The sequence below is a fragment of the Peromyscus californicus genome, unplaced genomic scaffold (assembly GCF_007827085.1).
Source record: "Peromyscus californicus insignis strain IS unplaced genomic scaffold, ASM782708v3 Scaffold_2__1_contigs__length_46816999, whole genome shotgun sequence".
NCBI lineage: Eukaryota > Metazoa > Chordata > Mammalia > Rodentia > Cricetidae > Peromyscus > Peromyscus californicus.
Window position 1 is genome coordinate 3233905 of NW_026294540.1, and position 15809 is coordinate 3249713.

General features: G+C 55.5%; 1 protein-coding gene across 1 annotated transcript in view; it reads right to left on the reverse strand.

Annotated features, from left to right (window-relative positions):
• The window catches only part of Kiaa1671 (KIAA1671 ortholog), a 146555-nt gene that overhangs the window by 87072 nt on the left and 43674 nt on the right, over positions 1-15809 (reverse strand). Inside the window, 1 exon segment of the mRNA XM_052755008.1 lies at positions 8572-8706. Within this exon segment, the coding sequence (XP_052610968.1) occupies positions 8572-8706 (135 nt within the window).

The window sequence follows — 15809 nt, forward strand, 5'->3', positions numbered from 1 at the left end:
TCCCAGGAACCCACATGGAAGAATAGAGAAAGGAGAGAATTGAGACCATGAATGGTCCTCACAACACACACACACACACACACACACAAAATGAATGTAAAAATAAAAACCACAACGTTGGTTAGAGCACCTCCGCTCTGCCCTCTGGTGGACATTTCTATTAACTTTAATCTGACGAAAAGGCTGACAGAGGAACAGAAGAACACTCAGTCAGAAAGGGACCCCAGCACCCGAGTAAGACCTGATCCTGCAGGGCACAGAGCTCTTCCAATGGGCCTGAGCCCCAGCTGGGGAGCATACACGCCCACAGTCTTGGCTCTGTCCAAATCACCTCACTCACCCCTTGCCTCAGTTTCCCCAAGCCTCAGTCCTGCTGGAAACTTGTGAGGTCTCATCTCAGCACCACAGTGTGTGGGTTCAAGCCTTCTGTCACTAAGAATTCCTGCCCTGGCTGGGCCTGGCCTCCTGCTAACTCTTAATGCACAGTCCAGGGGGCCAGGGCTTGCAAAGCTGGATCTGGGAAACCTGAGGTCGCCAGGGTGACTCAAGGGAGCTGGGATCTGTCTTCAGAAATCTACCCACCCACCACATCCAACACCCCACCACATCCAACACCCCACCACATCCAACACCCCACCACATCCAACACCCCACCACATCCAACACTCCACCACATCCAACACCCCACCACATCCAACACCCCACCACACTTTGTCCCACCAGGGGCCTCCGCCGTGGCAATCCACGCTGGCCATTCTCCTGACCCTAGTCAGGATGCCCTTCCTCACTTGACCTTCCTTCCCGCCCCACCCGGTTCCTCCAGACTGCCTGTCAGGGCCCAGCAGAAGCCACGGTGCCGTCGGCTCCCTGACCACCAAGTGGGGTGGGCGACGTGCGTGTGTGTCCCCTCTTTGGCTCTTGACCCAGGCTCTCCCTCGTCTGTTCACTAAACAAACACGTGTGGGGCCTGGGCCGCAGAGGCCGGCCATTGCGGCTTGAGGGGAGCAAGAGGTGACAAACTGAAGGGGAGTCTGAGCCACACGAACAGCGAGTGTGGGTGGGGCGAAGGTTGTGGAGGGAATAGAACCCCGAACTGCCATTTGCTTTGAAACATGTCTCCTGTGTGCTTGTGCACTTGAACACCTGGTCCCCCAGGTGCTTGTGAGCTTGAACACCTGGTCCCCCAGGTGCTTGTGAGCTTGAACATCTGGTCCCTCAGGTGCTCGTGAGCTGGAACATCTGGTCCCTCAGGTGCTCGTGAGCTGGAACACCTGGTCCCCCAGGTGCTTGTGAGCTTGAACATCTGGTCTCTCCAGATGCTTGTGCACTTGAACATCTGGTCCCCCAGGTGCTTGTGAGCTTGAACACCTGGTTCCCCCAGGTGCTCGTGAGCTGGAACACCTGAACCCCCTGGTGCTCGTGAACTAGAACACCTGGTCCCCCCAGGTGCTCATGAGCTGGAACACCTGGTCTCCCCCAGGTGCTTGTGAGCTGGAACACCTGGTCTCCCCAGGTGCTTGTGAGTTTGAACACCTGGTTCCCCCAGGTGCTTGTGAGCTGGAACACCTGGTCTCCCCAGGTGCTTGTGAGTTTGAACACCTGGCCCCCAAATGATGGCGCTATTTTACAAGGTTGTGGAAGCTTTGAGATGTGGGTTGAGCTGGCCAGCAGGCCTTGAGATTCACAGCGGTCTTTAGCTCCATTCTAGTTCTATTTCCTGTCTACAGCTGTGAAGAGCCCTGGCCAGCGGCTCCCACTGCCATGTTTGGAGCCACACTCTGACTAACAAGCCTTTCCCCGCAGAAGACACGAGCCAAAATAAACCTTCCAGCCTACAGTTGTTGCTACCAGGTATTTTGCTCATTGTAACAACAACAAAAAGTCATTATTAATAATACAAATGGACTGACAAAAAAAATGGTAGGGATGCTGATGAGGACTCTAATGTGGAAACCACCCATGGGTCCATCAGTCTACAGATGGCCAAATGGGATGTTTATATAACAGAATATCATTCAGCCATAAAAAGGGAACGAAGTACTGGTTCATGATATTACATGCATGAAACTCGAAAGCATTCCAAGTGGAGGAAGCCAGTCCCCAAAGTCTCTGCTAGGCCATCCCATCCCTGTCGGCTTTGGGGTGCAGGCAGATGTGCCCAGGGAGGAGGGGCTCAAGGAGCAGGGAATGAGGGAGTGGCAGCTGGTGGATGTGGGTTTCCTGAGGGGAGATGACAGTTTCCAAACTGCATTGTTGTGACGACGCTACAACTGTGAGCATTCAAAGCTGTTAAAGTTTAGCAGGTGCCTTTAATCCCAGCACTCAGGAAGCAGAGGAAGGCAGATCTCTGTGAGTTCTAGGCCAGCCTGATCTACAAAGCAAGTTCCCAGACAGCCAGAGCTACACAGAGAGACCCTGTCTCAAAACAAATAAACAAAAACCTGTTGGATTTTAAACAGACAAGCTATACAGTTATTTTTAAAAGTAATAGTCAGGTCTGACTCAGGCCTATAATCCCAACTACTCAAAAGACTGAGGTAGGAGGATGGACAGATGAAGACATGCCTGGGTTACCAAGGAAGTTCAAGATCATTCTGGGCTGTAAGACCTTGTCTCAAACTGAAAAGCTGGGGCTAGGAGATGCTCTGTGGGTAGAGAGCTTGTTGTGTTGGCATAAGGATCCAAGTGTATGTCCCCAGCACCCTGTGAAAAGCCAGATGTGGCGCGCAGGAGGGGGGGGGGGTTGGTGTGGTGGTGGTGGTGTCTCATCAGATATGCTGCTGAACCAGGGTTAGCAAACGCTTGACACTCGGCTCTCTGTTTCCCTGACCCATGCAGACATCACTAGTGGATTATAGCATCATCTCCCATGGCCCAGTATGTATGGCCCCTAAGTCTTTAGGCATAGTCCGTTAACTGGAATTGACTCTTTGGATAAAGCTGTTTTCCACCCAGGCTAAGCAGGAAACAGGAGCTGGAATTGGGAATCTTCCAGAACATCTTGAGGTCTTTAATTCAAGCTCTTCACAAAATACTGACAAACTGTTTGGAGCTACTTGAACATTAATAGAGGCATGAGAGACCACTATACCCACCAAAATCCCAATCCTACTGAGTATTGTCAAAGGATGGGACAGCTGGAAATCCACACACCGCAGGTGGGGAGGCACCTGGAAACCCACACACCGCAGGTGGGGAGGCACCTGGAAATCCATTCACTGCAGGTGGGGAGGCACCTGGAAACCCACACACTGCAGGTGGGGAGGCACCTGGAAATCCATTCACTGCAGGTGGGGAGGCACCTGGAAACCCACACACCGCAGGTGGGGAGGCACCTGGAAACCCACACACCGCAGGTGGGGAGGCACCTGGAAATCCATTCACTGCAGGTGGGGAGGCACCTGGAAACCCACACACCGCAGGTGGGGAGGCACCTGGAAATCCACACACTGCAGGTGGGGAGGCACCTGGAAACCCACACACTGCAGGTGGGGAGGCACCTGGAAACCCACACACCGCAGGTGGGGATGTGCCCAGGTACAGCCACTGAAGCCACGTCTTGCACCTATGTGGCCCTGACTCCCCAGCAATGCTACAGCTGGGGTGTACAATGACCACCATCCACCAAGAGGCAGGAAGTGGAATGCACCAAGATCAGGAACTACCCCAAACTGGAACAGACCCAAATGCAGGTTCCCAACAGAGCAGAACACATAACAGAAGGCAGGGGACAAGTCCTCACTGTGGCCACCACAGCACGTATGCAGACCTCACAAACATCACGCTACCCTTGGGGCACGACGGAGATGGGGTTCACTACATGGAAACGCTCTTGGGTTTGTTAGCAATGAGCCACACTGTACACCTGCAGAGCAGTTGGCTGGGACTAGATGCTACATAAACGTTTTTTGGCCAATGGGAAGAAAGCGATACAGCTTCAGGTTGACATGTTGGGCTAACCCACAATCAATGAGGAATCCTGGGCCCTGAGGCTCAAGAATGAGATGAAGCGCTGGAGAGAGGGCTCAGTGAGTGGTTAAGGGTGTTTATTGTTCTTGCAAAGGACTAGAGTTTGGACCCCAGCACCCCAGTCCAGTTCAAAAGGTTTTGGCGCCCTCTTCTGGACTCTTCAGGCACTGCACTCATGTGCAAATACCCTGCCCCCACACACACACATCATTTAAAAAAACACAAACCTTTTTTAAAAGAATGGGACGCAGTAGGCCTTGCATCCTGGATCATCTGGTGAAGAGCACATACTCTGCTGCCCTTCTGTCATCTCTCACATGTAATCTGGCATGGAAGTTTCTAGGCGGGCTAGTGAGGAGGCTCTTGATAAGCGTGTCTCGCCACAACCCCTCCCTTCCTCCCACTTGCCATCAGCTCCACACGGTCTGATTAGGTGGACAGCCCATGCTGGTCATGTGACATCACCTGTGAAAGGCACCCACAAGCCTGGACCTCCTCCCAGCAGAGGCCGGCATGCCTGCAACCCCGTCTCTGCCCACCAGGGAGGCGTGCCCTGAGTGTTCAAGGCCCCACTAGGGCAGCTTGCCAAGCAGAGCAGGTGCACCTAGATTCCTGAGGGCAGGTGGCCACTGGCTGGGCTCTGGCCCCTGGGAGCCCATAAACCCCTGGGAGCATTGCTGGTACTGCTGAAACCTGAGGAGCCCTGTCCCCTTCCTGCTGCTGGGGTGGAGGGGACAGGGCGTGGGGGAGCTCACCTAGGCTTCACTGCTTCTACACTGTGTGTCCTTATGCCAGCCACCTCCCTCCCTTGAGCCTCAGGTTTAGAATCTCTAAGCTGGGGTCTCCCTGGCACCTTACGATAGAGGAAATCCCTTGGAAAAGGGCAAGGTCACATGCTGAGCGGGTGTCCTGGGGCAATACTCGGGGTTGACCTCTAGCTTCCATATGTGCATTCACGTGCGTGTGTGTGTATGTGTGTGTGTGTGTGTGTCTGTGTCTGTGTCTGTGTCTGTGTGTGTGAACTACTCTGTTTAGCTACCTTGTGGTGGCTTGTCTCAGTTGTCAACTTGACTACATCTGGAACTAACTGAAACCCGAGCCGCCGGGCACATCTGTGAGGGGTTTCTCTTAATTAAAATTTGAAGCGGGAAGACCCACTTTCAATCTGGTCTTTTGGGGTGGGAGAGCCGCCTTTAATCTGGGCCACACCTTCTGCTGCGGCCTGTCTATACAAAGGGCATGGGAGAAGGACGCTTGCTCTCTCTGCCCGACTGCTCTCCTTTTTGCTGACAAGTCCATTCCTTCGCTGGCGCTGGAGTCTACTTCTTTGGGATTAAAGCAGGTAAAAGACCAGCAGAGACATCCGGCCTCGTGGACGGAACAACTACTGGATTCTCAGACTTTCCGCTTAGGAGGCGGCCATTGTTGGACAAGCTGGACCACAGCCTGTGAGACATTCCCATAAATCCCGTACACATACGCACGTATGAGATATCCATTCCTTAAATTCTGTTCCTCTAGGGAACCCTGACCAATACAGCCCCTCTCCTGCTACCAAGTGTCAGGCTCTCCACTTCGGCCCCAACGATATCATCTCACTCATCGCTGTCATCATCACCGTCATAATCACCACACTAAGTACATCTCAAGACCTTCGCCCTGCCTGACACCCTCCTGAGGCTTCTACAGGCTCCACCCGTACTCACTTCCTCAAAGAAGCCCTTGCTGATCACCCAGAAAGAAACAGTCCCCACAGTCCTCTCCCCAACTGCACCCTACCCCCCCACCCCCACCCCGCCCAGCTCCCTACACCGCTTTATTTTCTTTGCAGCCCTCGGTAACATCCAGAAGTCCCTTTTCTGAGCCTGGCTAGTGGTTAAATATTTGGTTCCCACACTGGGCACCAGCCCTAGAAGTGGCACATCTGCCTGGTCCACGACTGTCCCTGAACAGTCTGGAGGATGAAGGCTCCCAAACAAGTTCCGATGGGTAGATGAGTGGATTCAAACTCGGCCATCGCCCCGAGTGAGAAACTATTTGTTCCTCGTCTAGAAAGGAAAGCAATTTGAAGACAGAAACTAATTCATCCTCTTTCATGTCCTTGGAATTCCTCATCAATTAATAAATCAGGCAAGGTATATGGGTGGGCAGCGATGGACTGATGAATGAATGGGGGGATGGATGGATGGATGGATGGACGGACGGACGGGTGGGTAAATGGATGGACAGATAAACTGGCAGGTGGGTGGATGCATGCATGGCTTGGGTGGGTGATCGTTAGGAACACGGATGAACACCAAATGCCCCAAACACAACCTCTGGCACAGCTGGCAGCTACGTTCACCTCTAGCAGACAAATCTTGGCGTGGCTGGTTCAATCCAGAAATGAACTGTGACCAGCTGCAGTTCAAGTCCCCGGCCCTAGTCCTCCACACCCAGGAGTGAGAACGACAGGAGGCAGCTGATGCTGGTGGCTGCTGACCTCACGAGCCAGGGCTGCTCAGCCCCGCTACCACCGGCGTCCACCCTCATGTCCCTGCGTCCAGTCCATCACACGCAGGCCCACCCAGGCACAGCAGGTCACTGCAGGCTCCTGACTGCCGGTCCCCCCACTCCAGCCCGGCCTCACCTCTCTGAGCCCTGCTCCCCCAGCAGACTGGACCTTAAAGGCTGACTCATCCCCAGACATCACCCAGCACCCCCTGCACGACAGACCCCAAGCGGGAGTTTCTGTACTTTGAAATCACACAGGCTTGGCACACAGTGAAGAAATGAACACACGGCTAAATAAACTAGGAAGTGCCGGCTTGCATTTGGTCATGAGGAAGCCACTCTTGGACTTTCCAGAGGTCCGTGCCACTGTGAGAACCCCATAACCCCACAGGAGGGCCTGCTGAGTAAATTGTGCCCGAGGTCAGGGTCCACACTGAGTCACCATGTTCTACAGTCTCTAGGAGACCATAAGCCATGGGCAGAAGGGTGTCCACACCTATGGGAGGATGCACCACAGGACCAGGAGAAGACCTTTCCCCTCCCAGGCCTCAGTGGAACTCCTAAGACAGGAGGAGAAACTGAGTCCCCAGAGTCCACAGTGGCTGAAGCTGGTTCGGCACTGCTGCCCCCTTGTGGCTGCTTCCTAACACTGCAGGCATGAGACCAGAGAGATCCCAGTCCTCCAGGGTTGAGTTCCCGCCCTTCCCTCTGCAGGAGAGGAAGTCCCACAGGCCTCAGGCCAGGTACAGGTGTCTCAGAGCCAGACAGAGGAGCCAAGGCAAGCCACCCAGGCCTCCTGAGACAAAGGCTCTCCAAAGACACAGAGGAAAGAGGAGGAGCCCGCAGCCAGGGAGGTCTCCTGCAGGCCAGGGGCTATAAACAGCTTCCAGACCTTTTCTCCCTGTAACCTTTGCCTTCATGGGCACACAGAAGTTCACACTGGATCAGATAAGGGAGGCGGTGCCCGCCTGAGAGGGACTAGAGACAAGGGTATCCGAGGAAGGGAACCTTCAGCGAAGGTCAAGTGTCACATGCCTGTAAGGCTGCCACGGGCATCTGGGCACCAGGGAAACTCCCAGGGCCACTCTGCAGACATCCCAGCCGGCCTGAGACCGGCATCCCCCAGACCCTGTTACTCCACCACTACAATAGCAGCAAATACCCCCATTTTACAGCTGAGGAAACCCACACTCTGAGAAGGGAAGTCTCTCCCTAGACCATAGGCGTGGGAGGGTATGTAAGGCAGAACTCACGTCACCCCGGTCAACAGCCACCCTGGGCCGTGCCTACAAGGGACCTTCCAAGCAGAGAAAGAACTCAGTCCATTTACAGACAGCACAGAAATCAACAAAATCACCACAAGAGCCTGAGTCCGGCCTCTCATGGGTACTCTGTGGCTCCCAGGGTCAGAAGTTTCCCAAGAAACATGGTCCTTTCCTCAAGTCCTTCCTAAGCCAGTGTGAAGGCCGAGAGAGGAAGGGATGGTCACAGACGCAGCCTGCAGTCAGGCAGTGTGGTGGCGTGTCTGTGACAGGGCAAAGCCCCTCCTGGGTCACCTCCCTAGAGCCCACACCGGCCACGTGAAGCGGGGGTTCTCATCTCCCTGCTGTATAGACAGAGCACACATGTGTAAGGTGATCGCGGCCCCCCAAGTCTGGAACCGGCTTGCTATAGCCTCCTGAGGTCCCTCATGGGGTGCATTTTCTCTGGCCTGGCTCCCTCAGGATTCAACTCCATTCTCAAACCAGCGCTGACACAGGGATCGCTGACGCAGCTTTCCCCCACGGCGGAAATCAAAGGTCGCAGACACCAAACTCAGAAATCTCACGGCTGTTGAAAAGACATAGTGCTGTGACTCGAACCCAAGACTTTCACTGGCCAGCTGCTGAGTTACAGCCCCACCTAGCGCCCAAAACCCGAAAGCAGCGAGGGTCTCCCCAGCACACAGGGTCTGGGAACCCAACTCTCAGCCGGTCACCCAGGGTCTGGGAACCCAACTCTCAGCCGGTCACCCATTCGCCAGGCGCCCATCCACCTGAACCCTCCACATGCATCCACAGAATCTTCCAACACAAGACGACGCCTGCGGGTTCCTCGCCAGCCACTCACCACAAAGGGACCGCTCCTCTTGTCCTTGCAAAAGCTGTGACTTCGCCTGGGGACAGAGGCCACGGGGGACACCTTCCGGAGAGGCTGCTGGCCGTCCTGCAGACCTTCCCCCTGCTCCGGGTTCTGCAGAGGCACCTGAGATACAGAGCACAAGAAAGGAGTTTCCGTGGGAGCCTCTCACCGACGGGACAGGTGTGTCACAGCCCTTTCCGGGGATGAACACCAAACCACCAGGAACCCCCCACCATCGTGGTCATTGGTAACATCCGGGTAGCAGGTCTTGGGCCCAAGTAGCCCCGCTTCACAGCTGTGTGACCTCCAGCAATCCCTTAGCCTCTCTGACCTCAACCATGGGGTCGGGGGGGGGGGGGGGGGGGGGGGGCGGAGAAACAGTATCAACAGCTTCAAGGGAAAACAGAAATGAAGCGCTTGCTCAGAACCTGCGCGACACGGTCCAGCCACCAGGGGGCAGGTGTGCCTGGCTCGTGTGCCCGGCCCCCTGGGCCTCCGGCTCGTTAGCCCCGTCATGGCCCAGGGCGATCCTGTGGTCCTAGCTTGAACCTCTTTCCCAGCACCCAAACGCGTGCCCTGAGAAACAGCAGGGAGAGGGAAAACCCGAGGGCACGGAGTCTGAATCCTGCCATGTTTTCGTCCCGGCTACACACCGGGGAACCCATCGCAGCCCAGCGAACCCGGGAGTCCAGGAGATGTTACATGCCGCACACTCTACACAGATAAGCCAGGAGGCCCAGAGAGGGCAGGCTCCCGGTTAGCGACACACAGCATCGGGAAGAGCAAGGCTGCCTCCTAGCCCCTTTCCTCTCATCCCTGGTCCTGACTCTTCAGCCACCCCTCTAGCTTGCCGTCTCTTCCTGGCTACCTTCGCGCATCCCCTGAACACCCTAGTCCTGCCCTGAGCCTTCTCCTCGGTGGCGTCCTTTCTGCTGGGTTCCTTCCCATGCCCCCGTGGTATTAGAAAAATCCCACCCACGTTTCAGTTCAGCCCGCCGGTGCTGGGACCCAGTCTGGACGGCCAATCTAGACTACGGTGTCCAGAACCCCAGCACCCGATGAGAAGTGTAAACTGCACTGAACCAGATGAGGAACTGGCTAAGAATTTCCAGGCTGATACATTTGTATCTGCCAACAGAGCCTTGGTCCTGAAGTCGACGGGCTCCCGGGGCAGCAGCGGACATGAAGGCGACTTACTGAAGGAAGCCCTGAGGGAGATCACACATCCGACTCTTTTACCAGCCAAAAGTTAATTCACCATAAAATTAGCTAAATTCCTGTACACCCCCCCCCCCCAAAAAAAAGACAAAAACCAACAAAGCAAACTTCACACCCTGGTCCAAAACTAACTCAAAAGAGAACAGAGATCTTAATGGAGAAGCTGAAAGTAGACAACTTAGATGGCAACAAAGACACCGATCTCCACAGCCTTGTATTAGCCCCTGCTTTCCAAGCTACCACACAGAAAACACAGTAACAAAACAGAAAAGGACTCGGTCAACCTGAAAAACCGTGCGCTTAAAGGGCACCATGAAGAAAGGGAAGCATCCGCTCCCGGGAAGGAAGAGAGATTCTGCAAATCGTCTGTCTTGTACTCACAACATATAAAGAGCAACAGCAACTCAACAACAAGGAAGCAACTCCATGGAAAATGGAGCGGGACCCAAACAGTCATTACTCCACAGAATGATGCCAACAGCCAAGCGCAGGAGCCACAGAGCTGCAGGAGCAGAGAGCCGCGGCCACCAAGTCGTTGGCCATCAAGTCCTCCACTTGGCCAGAGGACGGGCCAATGAGGAGGAGGAATTCCTGTGGGTGACCACATGGACTGTGTCTGCATGTGCTGCAAGCTGCTGCACTATGCCCTGGAATGGCAAAATTGTGACGCAGCTGCATCTCGAGGCGGAAAGAACCCTGATGAAACACACCCTCCGCCGAGGTGCCCTGAGTCCCCAGGACAAGCCCACCTGTGCCGGGTGTCTCCACCGTAACTCCCACCGTCTCCCCAGGTCCTGGCTGGCCTAGCTCTCTCAGGTCGCTCCCTTCCAGTCTGTTCCCCAACCTCCCGGTGCCCCCCTTCTGTCTGCCAGGCTCCGGGTGACCTCGCTCGCTCACTGGCTTCAGGCTGCTTGTACCTGTTCAGCCACCAGAATGTTCTGTGGGCCCAACACAGCCACGCGAGCTTGAACGTGGCCAGGGCGACAGAGGAATTAGATCTGATCTCATTTAAACCAAATAACCCACAAACAGCACCTGCCACGCCACCTGAGAGCGAGGAGCTTCAAATACGGGTTCTTCTCTCCCTCTGCTGCCATCCTCCTGCCTCAGCCACCAGAATACTGGTACAACAGGCATGCCTCACCACACCTGGCTAGAACATTCGTTTTTTTATAACTGAATAATACTCCACCATAGGGCTATGCCACATTTTGTCTTCCCAAGGACCTTTCCCGAGACACACACAGCCCAGGCTGGAACTCTGGACGACCGGGGCACATGTCATCATGCCTGGCCAGCACGTCTATCACATGTTGGTCTATGAACAGAGAGCAGGACATGAACACCGTGCACAGAAGCCCAGGCTCTAAAAAGCATCACATGACTTTTTAAATGTGCATTTATTATGACTATGCGGGTGTGACACAGAGAGGGCAGGAGCATGTGTACCACGCACGGGCCCGGGTGGAGGTCATGAGTCCGTTCTCTCCTCCTATCTTTACAAGGGTCGCAAGGATCAAATCCAGGTCACCAGGCTTATAAGGAAGCACCTCTACCCTCTGAGTCACCTCACCAGCCCCTTTTTATTTTTACGTTTATTTTCAGGTTGGAGCTGGTGCCATGGGGAAGTCAGAGCAGAGCTTTGGACAGTCCGTTCTCACCTTCTATCAAGGGGAATTGAACGTGGGTCCTCCGGCTTGCCCACACCGTATGGCTGTGGGGCCAGCAGCGTTCTCATCCCCACACCTAAGGGACCTTCCAAAGTTACCCAGGAGTCAGACCCCACCCTAGAGATTTCAGCCTAACTGGTCTGGGATGGGGCCGGGCCTGGGTGCCATGCTGGATTCTCTGCTTTGTAGCCAGCTGTCACCAAGGGTCAAAACCCTCTCGCCCACAGGCAGGGACGTGGGGGGGACAACGACACGTGGACTAAGCATCCTTATCCCTATGGTCTCTAAAAGCAGTTGCCAAAGAACTGGGTGGGCCTGTAAAAGAAGCCAAGCCATTCCTAGGGGTGGAGGGAAACGATGCTGCTGGGGAGGGGGGAGCTGGGGAGGGGGGGGGAGCTGCGGAGGGGGGAGCTGGGGAGGGGGGAGCTGCGGAGGGGGGAGCTGCGGAGGGGGAGCTGGGGAGGGGGGAGCTGGGGAGGGGGAGCTGGGGAGGGGGGAGCTGGGGAGGGGGGAGCTGCGGAGGGGGAGCTGCGGAGGGGGGAGCTGCGGAGGGGGGAGCTGGGGAGGGGGGAGCTGGGGAGGGGGGAGCTGGGGAGGGGGGAGCTGGGGTTCAGCATGTATCTCCTGAACGCATACCGTGGGCCAAATCAAACCACTAAAGTACATGAAATACTATCACCTGGCCCGGGACAGAATTTTCATAAATGTTTGTTAAGTAAAAAAGAAAGAGTTGGGCTTGGTGGTGCAGGCCAGTAACCTCAACTGCAGAAGGGGAGGGGAGGGGAGGGGGAGGGGAGGGCAGGGGAGGGGGAGGGGAGGGGAGGGGAGAGAGGGAGGGGGAGGGAGAGAGGGGAGGGGAGGGAGAGAGGGGAGGGGGAGGGAGAGAGGGGAGGGGAGGGAGAGAGGGGAGGGGAGGGAGAGAGGGGAGGGGAGGGGGAGGGGAGGGGAGGGCCCTGAGGCAGGAGCATTGCAAATTCAATTCTTGCTGGCAAAGGAATGAGTAAAGGCCAGCCTAAGGAATAGACTCGTCCTGTGTCAAAATAAAAAAATAACTCACTGGTAGATGCTCACCCAGTGCACAGGGGGCCCCAGGCCCTGGGTTCAATCCCCAGTACCGCCAGGGAGGGAGAGAGAGAAGGGAAAAGGCAGGGAGGGGACGGAGGGAAGGGAGGGAGGGAGGGAGGGGGGACCACTGTCCTTCTAACCAATCCTTTGGTGGATTCAGAGTGGCCCACCAGAGTGGCGGAGCGCGGATACCGGAAGTCCTGTTACAGTGACGTGCTGAACCACTTCAGTCATTGTGAGGAGTGACTGTGACTCTGCTCTGAGCACCCCTTTCTTAGCCCTTGTGCTTGGGCCTATAGTCAAATATCGTTACCCAACCACCCCAAAGTGTAAGAGTCCCCCAGAACGCTGGATGTTTCAGACTAACTATATCCGCCATGTTCCCTGGTTCCCTGTAGATGAAGTTCACCTACAGCAGGGTGAAATGGAACCTGGCTCACTCTGCATGGGGCCACCCTGCTCCCTGGGGGGTTCTAAATGGAAGCTCTGACTTCTGCCTAAATGACAGAGACAGCCCGTCCGTCCCCAGAGTGACAACAAAATGTCCCCAAAGGACTAGGGATGTAGGCTCCCTTGCCTAGCAGCCAAAGGTGTCCTGGGGGCATGACTCGCAGGCCAGGAGAGGCCACGCAGCTGCATACATGGCTAGAACCCAGGGCCCTCACGAATGTGCCAGGCAAGCGCTGAGCCACCCCCAGGCCTTTTCTGCTTTTCCTTTTGAAACAGGGTCTCACTAAATCACCAGGGCTGACTTTGAACTCCTTCTGCAGCCCAGTTGGACCTGAACTTCCGATTCCCCTGCCTCAGCTTCCTGGGTAGCTGGGGTTATGTGTCTATACCTCAAGGCCTGGAAGGTAAAAGTTCTGTGTGGGAGGAGGTGGGGACTCACTTCCTACACCCCACGTTCCCCTGATGGCTGAAATTTTGCCTACGCTCCCAAGAGAAATATGCCACCTTCGTGTGTTGTATGTGTTACGTGTGTATGTGGGGTGGGGCTGTGTGTTTGGCGTGTGTGTACACACCCATGGAATATTCCTTCCTCCTGAGACACACAGTGGAGTCCCGAGGCCACAAACATCCCGCTCTCCCCTCTGCCCCTGTAAGGCTTGTCTATTTTAACGTTTTGAGCACCTCTGTGGCTTTTTGTCTTCACGCATTTGCTTGATTTTATTGTTTACGATCAAGAACCAGAGTGAGGCGGGCGAGCACAGGTAAGGGGCAGGACTTGAAGGACAGACCCTGACCCCTGAAACAAAAAAAAAAAAACAAAGGCCTTCCAGGCAGGAGAAAATCAGGAAGGGAGAAGCAGGAAGCTGGCCTCTCCATCCCTCAGCCTTGAGAAAGCCGATCCCTGGCAACCAGGCCTCCTGGGGCCTGGGCACTCACAGGGCCTGCTTCCAGGGCCCCTCCACAGCCCTGGCTCTCCTGTTGCCAGTGGGACCTGAAGTGCTGAGCAAGTGTCACATTCCACAGCTCGTCCCCTCAGGCTGCTCCCACAGTAACAGAGGACCAGTGAGCTGGGTGAGCCCCTCACAGGAGCGTGTAGCCTGCCGCAGCTCCCCACAGCAGGACTTCAAGGCGGAGGGGGTGGGGGCTGCCATCAGTCCTGAGTGGTGTGGGCACCGGGGAGCCCCAGAGGCTAGTATGGAAAGTTCCACACACGGCACTTAGTAAGCCTGAGCTCTTGGGAGAGACACAGGTTTGAAGCCATATCCACCTCGCTCCTCACCATAACTCAGGAAGATCCTCAAGGCCTGGCCTCCACCCACATGCCTTACAGTTCCCTTTGCGCAGCACCCCTGCCAGGCTAGACCCCTGGGTTCCTCTCCCACAGGTTTGGGGATGAGTAACTGTCTGCTGCTCTACTTTGAAAACAACGCGACCTGAAACTCCAGGATAATGTGGAAGGAAACGCTAGGAGGGAGCCAGCCACAGGAAATGAGTCTCTCTTCTTCAGAGAGTGCCAGCCTGTGGCAGTTCTGTTGGAGGCTAGGCTGCTGCCTCCTGCTGAATCACGAAACAATGGCTCACTCCAGCCTCCAGACCTCTGTCCCTGCTGTGACTATCCCAGCACACCCCCTTTGCCTGCTCACCCATCAGTGTCTCCTCGGGGACTGGCTGAATTCAATGCCTCCCTCCTCCAGGATGCCTTCCTGGGTCTCTCCTCCAGCACCTCATTGAGCATCATGTAACTTCCTGGCCCTGGGTTCCAGGTCCCCATGACCCAGCTAAGGGCTGCGCTGGGCTCCAGACTTCCTCCCCGCTTAGACCACAGTGGCCATCATCTCACAGGCATCCGGCCAGATGTGGGCTCAAGCATCTTTGCCTTTTGCTGTGTGGCCTGTAACAGGTGACTCAGACTTTCTGTTTCCGTGTTTTTGCGTTATATTACCTACTTTACACCTGGAGCAGACCTTGACAGCTCCCTGAGACTCAGGATGGGAATTGGTGCAAAGCTGTCCTACTGCGCGCAGAGACAGCCTTGCCGTCCGATCGGAACGGTGAAGCCTCACATTCAAAGCCCCAGACACAGGCGTAGAGGACAATGTGGGAAGAAGGAGAAAATCCACACTTCTGGCCCTCTGACCCTGGACCAGGTCAACTCACTTGTGTTACGGGGTTCACAGAGGTTCCCAGGGGTACCAAGTCTCAGTTGCTCACACTGGCATCAAATTCCTCGCCACCTTCCCAGTCCCCAGCCAGTCTCTCAGGTCACCACTTAAGACAGGCTCTGCCCCTGGGGGAACCCAAAGCTGGGGTGAGCCGTCTCATAAGACCCAGTGGGCTTCTCACAACCGTTCACTCACACGCCACAGGTCTTCCCGGAAGCTCACACAGTTGTTGCTGGCTCTCGTGAAGATGATGGGGGAAGCTGGAGCACCGAGCAGGTGCTCCACGATGCTCACACAAAACATTCACACTCGTCCCCATCCCAGGCAGAGTTTTGAACCCACAACCCGCGGCCAAGCAGACGGAGCAGGGGACTAGCTTGGGTGGGAGGGAGTGACATTTTCTAACAAACCATCTTGTTTCTGAGGGAAATCCACCTGGAAACGTGGACTTCTCTGAGTAAATGATGTCACTTTCTCAACACTGTCACGGGACAAGATGGCCAGGGGCTGGGGCCGGGGCCGGGGCCGGGGCCGGCTAAGTACTAGCCCCGCCCAGTAAAAGAAGCAAAGTGGGGAGAAGATAAAGAAAGAGAAAACAGAAAATCTGAAGAGTCTGGAGGCAAGCACACCTTCCTGTCCTGGTGGTCTGCCTGAGTGCTCT